Below are 10,642 nucleotides of genomic sequence, written 5' to 3'. Positions count from 1 at the left end.
AAAATATGGATGAAGATAACAACTCTCTCCAGAGCTGGGTTCTTTCAGAAACTTGGCCGTTAACATATTTCATCTAGGAATCCCTCTGGGTCATCTTGTGTTAGTTGTGGCATTAGGATAGTAAATTGATTGGATGAAAACAAAATAAAACAAGGCTAACATCTGGAAGTTTAGCTGACACTAGCTTGCTGTGTGACCTGGAGTCGTTTTCCCTCTCTGATCCTCAATTTCTCTATTTCTAAAATCAGAAGCATGGCAAAGAAGTTTCACAGGGCTCGTGAAATTCACAATCCATTGGTAGTGATTACCAGGAGACTGCGTTCAGGATTCAGACGCCACTCCGGACTTTAAGAGAACAGGTCATGTGATCAATTAGTAATGTCTGCCACATGCACAGGAAGAGCAGGTTTAGGCATATATGCCACGAATTTCACATCTTTAGGGTGTGACAGACTGGACACTTTTATTTCTCATCCCCTCCATTTGTGGTCACACGGATGCAGCAGTGGCCCTTAGGGGAAGACAAGGAGGAGAGCCTGAAGCTCCATCCTAGGGCTTCTCCTAACCATGGTGAGACGTGGCATCTTAGATGCCTTTACAGAATCTCAGTCAAGCTGATTCCAGTCTCAGACTCCAGGTCTACTTCTGAGTTGCCCCAGAACTTCTTCAATCCTAGGCTTGAGCACCCATAACACCCTAAAAATTTTCCTTAGTTTCCTTCTTTCTAGTAAGAAATATTAGAAGTAGAAGCAGAGAGTCAAGGAGCAAGTTGGGATAAGTGATACCTTGAAAGGCATCTGCCTGAGTTGACACTGAATGTCGGGGCCCATTGAAACCTTAGAGACCACCTTGCCCCAGGATTTTCAAACTGTTCTGGGTGAACCTGGAGATGCTTCAAGGCATCTCGGGGGATGCCTATGTGTACAGGACTTTCAGCCACATCTCACCTTCACCTTTACATGCTTTTGTTTTTTAACTTCAGGATGATTTATTGAATAGATAATAATACATTCATGTTTCCGAAAATGCAAAAGGGTTTTTTAGCTGTTTCAGATATCAGACTTCTGTAGAAAGGAAGTCCTGGCTTGCATTAAGTTTGACCACTGATCTAAAACAACCTCCTCATTGTGCAGACGAGAGGGGCTAGGTGAGGTCCAGGGAGTAGAGGAGGCTTTTCTAAGTTCACACCGTGAGCTGGGCAACATTGCCAAGAAGACTCGGTCCTAGGACTCATGGCTTCCACATCAGCTGAGTGGCTGTCTCTGCTCCCTGAGGTACAAGTGCCAGTGTGGCCACACCAGCTGCCGTGGCGCCGCTCTGGCCTGGCTCGGCCCTCTTTCTCAGTCCTGGCTTCCTGGCGGGCCTGGCTCATGGGTTCCTTTTTAGCCTTTCGATTTGTTTTCCTCTCTTTAGGCTTGTTTACCACGAACGTGTGTTTTTGGAAGCCCTGTTTCCAAGCCAAACAATGGGGGCGAGATGCTTGTTTTACGTCAGCAGCTCGACGAAGAGGCCAGCCTGGAGGCTGGGCTGGTGTCCCCTAGACTAGGAGGAGCAATGTCTCCTTTGTTCCACCCCAACCCCCTTTCTCCACAGACAAAGAGCTGGGATTCCTGCCCTGGATTTGAGGGGGACAGAGATCCTGGGATTCTTGGATTTTAAGATGCTCTTCCAAACAACATTGCTTACTTCTTATATTCCTTCATGCAAATCACCCACGAGTCCTTCGAGATAGGTGTGTTATTCCCATTTTAGAGATGGAGAAATGAATTGAGGTCCGGACAGGGAAAGTCACTTTCTGAAGGTCCCACAACTGCTAATAGAAGAGCCAGGATTTGAACCGGCCCATTCTGCCTCCAGAGGCCTTGAGCTTACCTGTATGCTATGCTGTCTCTAAAAAGTTTATAACCACTCTGTCTAATATGGTAGCCACTAGCCACATGTAGCTATATAGATTTAAATTAATTAAAATGAAATACAATGAGGAATTCAGTTCTTCATTTGCACTAGCAACATTTCAAGCGTTTGATAACCACTCGTGGCTAGTAGCTACTACAGTAGACAGTCAGATACAGAACATTTTCATCATCTTGGAAAGTTCAGTTGGACTTCACTGCTTCATATGAACGTTTTACTCAAATCGGATTTGAGAATTACAACTCCAATTCTGTGCTTCACGTTCTTAAAAGTCTATGATGCCAAGAGGCGCAGTCTACAATTCTTTGATTCTGAGATTTCCCCCAGTTCTGACATTTCAGTGTCCAGGGAGGGAAATGAACTAGGGGGCTGGCTGTACTTTTCCGTCCTCAGAGTCTTTTCAAAGAGAGAGAAGTGACCTCAGCTTCGGGTCCTGCTGGCAGTCGAGGATGGGTTTTCAGCCATCTCCAGAGCAAATAAAGGCAAAGGAAGGGACTCGGTGTACGAAACAGGAGAAGAGGTGGCAGTGGGATGCGGGTGAGCGGTGTCTACATTTGATGACCATCAAGCCAAGGGAAATACACCTCCTGTTCGTCCTCTGGCTCAGGCTACCTCCCCTCCGTGCACCTCGGGCCAGTTCACCGCCTAACTGGGCCCCATTCACGTGAGCGCCTGGGAGGGACCGACCGCCAAGGGAAATTGTGAGCTGGAGAGCATGCCAGTGTGGAGTGGGGCTGTCTGGGTCCTCATTCGGCCCCTCCACTCGCTCCCTGAGGCTCTTGGCAGGTTTCTTCCCTCTCTGGGCCTCAAGTCTTCTTACCTGTACTACAGAGCCAGAAAGACATACCTTGAACTCCCAGCGGGATGATGGATTATGAAAACGTTTTGAAAAGGACACGCATATGCATCATCACAAACTAAAGAGATACAAAGGAAGGAGTTTTCATTTCAAGCTGGTCATTTGCATGAAGGTGTTTATATTTTCACTAGGCATGCCAGGCCTTGGTTTGATTGTCAAAGGATGTGTGCACAGCTGATAAGTTCTGAATGATGGCATTTGACCTTGTGTTCTGACCTTGCTGGGGTTACTGTTGCACTTATTAGCTTTACAGGATGGGCGCCTGGCCTCTTTGGCCAGTGGTGTTTTAGAGAAGCTCAGGGAGGGATCTCATGGCTATGCCGTGAGCATCGCTGTACATCCAAGAACAGTCCAGCTTCCCTCTCGCCCCATCATCTGGAGGGAAAGGGTTATGAGATGAGTGATGCAGCACTGGGCACTAGGAAGAACCCAAAATTTGGAAAATAACTCCCCCTCCAAGGTTTCGTGCCCTTAACACTCTCACTTTATGCATTTGTCCCCCGCTCCCATTCCAGTCTCTGAATATAATCCCTATCAGGCCCAGCCCAACTCCACGAGGAGGTATTTTGTCAGCTTGGAAGAGGCCTGAATGCTGCACGACCTCCCCTCTCTCAGCTGCAGACTCCTCATCTGCAAAGTGGGCGTAAGAGCATCCCGTGCCTGTCTGCCTACCTGCCACGTGTCAGGGGCTCCAAGAGGACAGTGTACATGTGAAGCCTTTAAAGCACAGCAAGATTTGGAATTATTTTTCTCTTCTGGCTGCAACACCGGGGATGAGGGTGGCAGAGAGGGTGAGTGAGCCACTGGGAAAGAAGTGCAAACAGTGGCAAGGCAGGACAGATGACAGAGCCACACTCACCTCTCCCTGGTCAGAGAGGAGAGCATGGTCCCTCTGCTCAGAGGAGCACAGGCTCTGGACCTGGCGGTCTTCCTGGCTCTCTAGCCTGGGCTTATTACCTTTCCAGGCCTAGCTGGGCTATTTCTCCAATAACATGACTTCTCTGTCATTGGAGCCCAGACAAGGTGACAGTTTTTGTTTTAGCTCTCAGTCTCACTTTGACCCCTCGACTTCAAATAATCCCAGACAAGTCCTTCATTGATGCTTTCTCTCCTGTTCCATTCGTCTGAAGCCACAGGCAGGAGTTGTTTTGCTTGTGTCTTCCAAATGGGGAAAGAAGAAGGGAGATTTTTCCACCTCTGGCCTGGGGAAAATAAGTCCACAACTGTGTGTGGGAGGGAAACATTCCAAAACCCGCCTGGAAAGGAAGAAAGGACTTCTCTGGGAGCTGGGGCCATGGTGAAACAATGCCAAGCTCCCAGGTCGATTCCTTTAAATTTCTGTTAGTTTTATATCCTGTACACTCCATAAAATAAGACGTGAGGTTTTGTGTCTATTTTAATCAAATAAAGGACCATTATGAAGTCTGTTCTTCTCCTGCCTGTTTCTGCTACCCAAATACTATAATCCAAGTGAAAATGTCTGAAGACAGAGGTGATAATGGGTGTCGAGACCAGCATGTGCCTGTAACGTTTCAAGGGCCGAGCCTACGATCTCAAAGTTTACCTCGTCTAACTCTCGATTAATCGAAAGAGGAACCAAGATCCGGAGAAGATGAAGGACATCACCAATTCGCCAAGATACTATTCAGGTGGAACAAGAACTCCTGGCATTTCATTCCAAGCCAAGTGTTTTTTTCCATGATCCCTCCAAGGTGCTTGGTCAGTTGAGAAGTCTTAGAAGGAAGTAGGGATGATGGACCCAATCTGTAAATTTGTGGGGACGACAGACAATAGAGGGTTGACACGGCCACTGTTCACCTTGACTAAAAGCGGCTTGTGGGCAGAGGAAGCATGTTTCTTCTGTTTGGCCATAGGAGGAGAAACAGAGCAGACCAGAAATTTGGGTGAGGGAACTTTAGATCCGTATAAGAAAGACCTTTCCAAAGCCGTTTGAAAGTGGAAGCCCATTGAGTTAGAACAAGACATCGAATGTCCCCACCACAGATCCTCTGATAGGGACGGCATTTTGGGCATAGAATCATCAGAGGAGATTCGGCTCCAAGATCTCTGTCAGCCATGAGTCGCGAGCTCAGCATCTAAAGAGTGAGCTCTTAGCAGTGACCAGGGCAGAAGAGTTTTCTAAATCACAGCTAACATCCTGTAGCTGTGACGGGGAGAGAGAATACGCAACACATGCAAGCATTTGGATCGTCTCCCTAGAGAACCTAGAGAAGCGCCGTCCCTTCTGGGTAGAATGAAGAAAAATGTGGCCTCCTTCAAGTTTCCACAGGTCGCACTCCAAGGCTATTGCTGTTCTTTGTTTCCAAATATAGATCTCATTGTCTCAAGTTGGCAAGAAGTTGCTGCCTGTTAACTTCTCCCGATACATAGCGGGTAGGAAGGAGGGGGAGGAGGAGGAAGAGAAGAGTTTGGTGGGAGGATAGAAAAAAATTTTTAGAACATCAGAGATCCGAAGAGCCCATGAACATGATCTGCTTCGGAATCGCCCAAACTTGATAAACTAGCCAATCACTTTCGCAATCACTTTTTAAAAACTTAAAATAGACGTATTGAGAAAGAAGACTTTGTATCCATAAATGGAAAAATCTGTGTACCTTTGTCGTCAATGGGAGGAAGCTATAAAAATAAATACAAAGAAGATAAAACAACTTTGTTGAATTCCAGCAGGATATAGTTTCCCGAGCAGGCTCTGAGCCAGAAGCCTGCTCTCTGTTACAAAGGGAGACAGATGAGTGTTAAAGAGGTGTTGAAGACATCTTAGCGCCAAACCAAGATGTTCTTATAAACCCAGAGTTGAAAGAGAATTGAGTAGAAGCGACTTTCTCCCGTGTCTCTCACTATCATTTAACGTGTACCATCTAAAATTATCTTACCTATCACAGGAATTCGGCATCAGAAGGAACTCTCCACTAGGAAGCCTCCCACTCATTGGAATCTCAATCTCTCTCCTCCCCACAGGGTTCCCATCACCATGAGGGCCTGGATCTTCTTTCTCCTTTGCCTGGCCGGGCGGGCCTTGGCGGCCCCTGTAAGTACCCAGAGATCATCTCTGCTCCGTCTTCCCTCCCACCACCAGCTCGGGGCCATTGAATCTGTCAGCCCTGGATGCTCAGAGCGGACAGGGACTTCTCCATCTTGAGTTATTTATCTTATTTTTTTTTTTTTAAGATTTTTTTTTTGTAAAATAAGCTCAGGATAAAAATGTCAGGATGAGGACCATTGGGTGGAGATTCCAGAGAAGAGAGATTTCCATGTAATGGGACAATGATTATTTTTAGCAGTCAGAGCTTCCCAGAAACAGACTAGGATTGCTGTAGAAGGAGGGAACCACTATGGTATATGAAGATTTCCAGCAGTTGCTGGTGGGGGTGATGTCGGGCGAGAGAGCGAAGCCACAGAGAGAGAAATGGGTTAGTTTCTGAATCGGTGAGAGCTATTTGGTTGCAAGCAACAGACTCCAATAAGACTAACTTAGGGGAGGCTACAGATGTAGGGGTAGATTATAAAATCAAAGGCCTTGGGGAAGACTGGAAGAAGGCATTTCCAGGATCTGGGAGGAAGAACTATGGACAGTATCAGAGAGGTTGCCATCTGAATTACACTCAGAGGGTCAATGCTGGTTACCTCAAGCTAAACTGGAAACCTCTACCAGAAGAGGGAGGAAGAAATGTAGGACGGACAGAAAAAAAGAAAACAGTTTCCTTCAATCTGGGATTCCCTCACCCTCTCTTCACTAGGAGCTGTGAGAGATGGTAGTCTCTGGCAATGCTGATCAGGCAGGTAGATTTTGGCAAAAGATCTGACAAGGTTAACATTACTTTTAGAAGCAGTCCCAGGCAGCCAGTGGCCTCAGAGTTTGTTATCTTGCTTCTTTCTACTCCAAGTCGACATGGCAAGAAGAACTGCCAAATAAAATAATAATAGTAATAATAATAATAATAATAATAACAATATCATTACACTTGTGAGGAAGAGAATGACATCTGCTCAAACTCACAGTGTTCATTCCCTCTGGGTCTGTTTTCCCACCTATGAAATGAGAGGAGGTGGCCTGCATCAGCGGTTTTCAGACTTGACAGGTGTCAAAGCAATGGAAATGTGTTCCGAGCTAAAGCTCAGATAGATGCTTCAGGTGTAAAATATACAAACGCGGAGGTGCTCTGGTGTCCCATGGGGTCCCATGTTTGACTTCTCCTTTGCTTTCCTCACCTCGCGCATGGCAGTGCCTGAGCACAGCCTTGGGAACATCCAATGAGCTGCTCTCCTAGCTCCCCAGCTTTAGAGTTCCAGGCCAGAGGCACTTCAGCCCTTGACTCTCTGAACTCGATTTCTTCTTCCCGACAGCAGCAGGAAGCCCTGCCTGATGAGACGGAGGTAGTGGAGGAAACGGTGGCTGAGGTATCTGAGGTAGGTGGGTGGTGACCCCAGGCTCCCGGCCCTTCTCTGACTACATCCAGTACCTGAGAAAACCAGGCAGGTTCTGTGGGTCTCACGCTGGAACGGGACATTCGTCCCTTTCCCACATGCACACGGCACAGACGTAAATCCTATATATCCTCCAATCTCGACGCACTTCTGAATGCTTCCCAAGCCTTCAATGGAAACCTATACTTGGAAGTTATCTAATTTTGCAAATTTTTAGTTTTTTAGCTGTGGGACCATTTTTCTTAGATGACCACTCAAGTCTTCCCATACGTCGAGCAGATAAAAGGGGAGCCGCCCTGTGTGTCTGGCAGGGGCAGAGGGCTCGGCACGCCCCCTCCTGCCCTAACAGCCCCAGCGGCGTCTGAGGCATCTCATTAGACTCCAGGGAACTACGAGCACAGTTGGTCGATAAGATAAAATCTAAATCTGGGCCTGGCATCTGTGCTCTCTGTGACCTGGGCCCAGCACATCTTTCCAGTTCGTAGCCACTGTCCCCTGTGGCTACCTAAAGCTCTGGGGCATCCCCTCCAGCCCGCACTGCCTTCTTCCAGGTCTGGGATGGGGGGAGGCCATCTGACTCATTCTTCTTCCTTTACCCCAGGTAACTGTGGGAGCCAACCCTGTCCAGGTGGAAGTAGGAGAATTTGATGAAGGTGCTGAGGAAGCTGAAGAGGAGGTGGTAGCTGAAAGTAGGTCCCTTCCCCATGTCTTGTCACATCCAGTCTTTAGCCTCTGCTACCTGGGCCTGGGGTATGGGGACAGCCTACATGAGGTTCCTTCCCAAGGAAATGCAAGGTGGGGTTCTCCGAGCAGGGTGGGCTCTGGAGGAGAAATGGCTTTGACTTAAAGGTTAGAAATATTCTCTGAAATCTGAAAAAGACCTATTTACAGCCAGGCTGTCCATGCTGTGAGCAGCAGGAAAGGAAGCTCCTCAGCTGAAAGTGACCTCTCCCCTCACAGTGCTTTGCCTTGATTCCAAAGTTGGAATCTCAGTGAGGTCACCAGTTATATGAGCTCCGCGATGGCCACCATCTTAGCCCCAGCCCCACACAGGAGCAGACGTGAGAGTACCTCAAAAGCTTTCACACTCGTTAGCTTACTTGATTTCACACAGTCACGAGGAAATAAGACCTGGAATTCTGACAGAAATCGTATAATATTACCCATGGAGTTAGCACCAGAGGAAAGGAAATGACCTAGGGCCTCTGGCTTCAGCCCACCATGCTGGCACCTCCACCCCATATCATAACTCTAAGGGTTAATAGCATGGACTTTACAGGCAAAACAACCAAGGTTTGCATCTAGACTTGTTGGCCACTATGCCAGCACCCTCAGACAGCTCATTTAGCTTTCCTGAGCCTCAACTTCCTCATTTCTTAACGTGAGAATGATGAAAATGGCAGACCCTCGCCCCAGGGCTGTGGGAGGATTGTAAGATAAGGCATAAAGGCACTTGGCCCAGTGCCTCGCAGAGCAGGCATCTAATCAAAGAGAACAAAAATACCCCCAAGTCAAGCATCAGGAGGAAAAGGCTAGATTGAGCTCGCATCCTGAGGGCACAGTTTTTGTTGGAGCAGAGGGCAGTCTACTGAATCATGGTCCTTCCCCCTCCACATCCACCTCATCCGGTGTTTACCAGACAAGCTGGGCCCCATTGTCCACTGTGGGCCTGGGGCTTTTCTCCCTTTTCTTCTGTAGCCTTTCAAGTCTGTTTTGCAGGGCCTCATAGCTCCCTGGCTCCGTGAGGAGAGATGATTTTCCCACTCATTCTAGAAAGTCTCTTCTAGAATCCAAAAATGCCTCTCTACAATTGATCAACTGAGAGCTGAGAACACACGGTTGCTTCAATCTTTGGGGGAGCCCTATATCATCCAGTATGCCTGGGTCCCAGACTGAGCCTACAGTTTCCCCAAAATGTCTTTGACCATAACCTCAGACTGAATCTCTAATTCCCAGACTGAGCCAGTTGCTTCCCTAAATGCCGATTGCTGGGCTCAGCAGAAAGAAAGGGAGGACTCGGGGCCGCCCAAAGCCCAGAGTGGGGGCCACAGCCGAGGACTTCTGCCCAAGGATCAGTGTGGATTGGGTTGGGGTGAGCGCGCTAGCCCAGATGATGTTAACTACATGCCCTTGCACTCTGCCAGACCCCTGCCAGAACCACCACTGCAAACATGGCAAGGTGTGTGAGCTGGATGAGAACAACACCCCCATGTGCGTATGCCAGGACCCTACCAGCTGCCCTGCCCCCATTGGCGAGTTTGAGAAGGTGAGCACTGACGAACAGGGGCGGGGGCTGGGGGCCTGGGCCCTTCCCAACACAGAGTGTCTGCGCAGAAAACTGTTGGCTTAGTGATTCTACAGAGCAGCTCTAATCTCAGAGGTCCCCTCACTAGACCTGGTCACAGCACAAAAGTGGAGGTGAGTCAGAGGTGAGGCTCTGCCTGTCACTGGATCTCTCCAGCAACCAGCAAGAGCAGTACCACATCCTGAGCTCTACGCCAGACTCAGAAGAGAATACAAACATCAGGCCAACTGAGATAGGGGATTTCTTGACATGGGACCAACTTAGCAAAGCTTTAGGTCCAAAAATGTGGGTTCTGAGTCAGTCTGAAGGTTGACTTCAAACGCCATCCCTACCACTTGTTCACTGTGGCACCTTGGCTAAGTTGCTGAACCTCTCCAAGTCTCAGTTTTCTCATCTCCAAAGAGGGACTAGAAATAGTCCTTATCTCACACAGCTGTTGTAGGGCTTTGTCAGATAATGCATGGTACTTAGTAAGTACCCAATATGTGCTATTTAAAAAAAAATCTTTCGAACTTGTCCATTCTTCCCCCAATAGGACTCATTTATCCAACCATCCATCCATCCAACCAAGTAAATATTTACTGAGTGCCCACTCATGCCAACCATTATGCTAGCAGTGACCTAGCTTAGGATAGCAAATCTAGTACTGGTATTAATCCCACAACCTCCCATGTGGGCTCTCCATCTTCACTCTCTCCCTAATACAACTTCTCCTCTGTCCTACAAATTTTAGCATCCTTTTCAACTCTTCCCTCCTCCTCAACCCCCAACCCACTGGTCAGCAATGTCCATCAATTCTCCCTCTGCGGTGATGTATAAGTAATACTAAGTACATGTATGTACAGGAGGTCCGACACGAGGCTCCCCCTCTCCTAATGAAGCTAATTACTGCCACTGCCCTCGTTCAGCCACTGGCATCTCTGCTTGGCTATCCCCATGTGCAGAGATTTATTAGGAGGACGCACGTGACCCAGCAAACAGTTGGACTCACAGCCAAGATTTGTTACAGTGATGTATAAAGGATACACAGCAGGATCATAAGGGACAAGACACAGGCAAAGTCTGGAGGAATCCACGCGTAGGATTGCTTACTCTTTCTCTACACCCACAAGAGGTAT

At 48.0% G+C, this 10,642-nt stretch overlaps 2 protein-coding genes across 4 annotated transcripts in view; one reads left to right on the top strand and one right to left on the bottom strand.

The window, feature by feature from the left end:
• The window catches only part of SLC36A1 (solute carrier family 36 member 1), a 245,499-nt gene that overhangs the window by 47,291 nt on the left and 187,566 nt on the right, over positions 1 to 10,642 (bottom strand). The gene's annotated exons all lie outside the window — the stretch shown is intronic.
• SPARC (secreted protein acidic and cysteine rich) overlaps positions 1 to 10,642 on the top strand; it is a 20,777-nt gene that overhangs the window by 3,365 nt on the left and 6,770 nt on the right. Inside the window, exons 2-5 of one of the 2 annotated variants that reach the window (XM_015585246.2) lie at positions 5,753 to 5,822; positions 7,142 to 7,201; positions 7,821 to 7,908; positions 9,364 to 9,485. In XM_015585246.2, coding sequence (XP_015440732.1) covers positions 5,766 to 5,822; positions 7,142 to 7,201; positions 7,821 to 7,908; positions 9,364 to 9,485 — 327 coding nt within the window. In that variant the 5' untranslated portion in view covers positions 5,753 to 5,765. Of the gene's footprint in view, positions 1 to 5,752; positions 5,823 to 7,138; positions 7,202 to 7,820; positions 7,909 to 9,363; positions 9,486 to 10,642 lie in introns of both variants that reach the window. The other variant, XM_006906429.3, reaches the window with a different exon arrangement.

This window comes from Pteropus alecto, unplaced genomic scaffold (genome assembly GCF_000325575.1).
Source record: "Pteropus alecto unplaced genomic scaffold, ASM32557v1 scaffold40, whole genome shotgun sequence".
NCBI classification, from domain to species: Eukaryota; Metazoa; Chordata; class Mammalia; order Chiroptera; family Pteropodidae; genus Pteropus; species Pteropus alecto.
The sequence above is the reverse complement of the archived record's forward strand: the minus strand, read 5'-3'. Positions and strand labels throughout refer to the sequence as shown.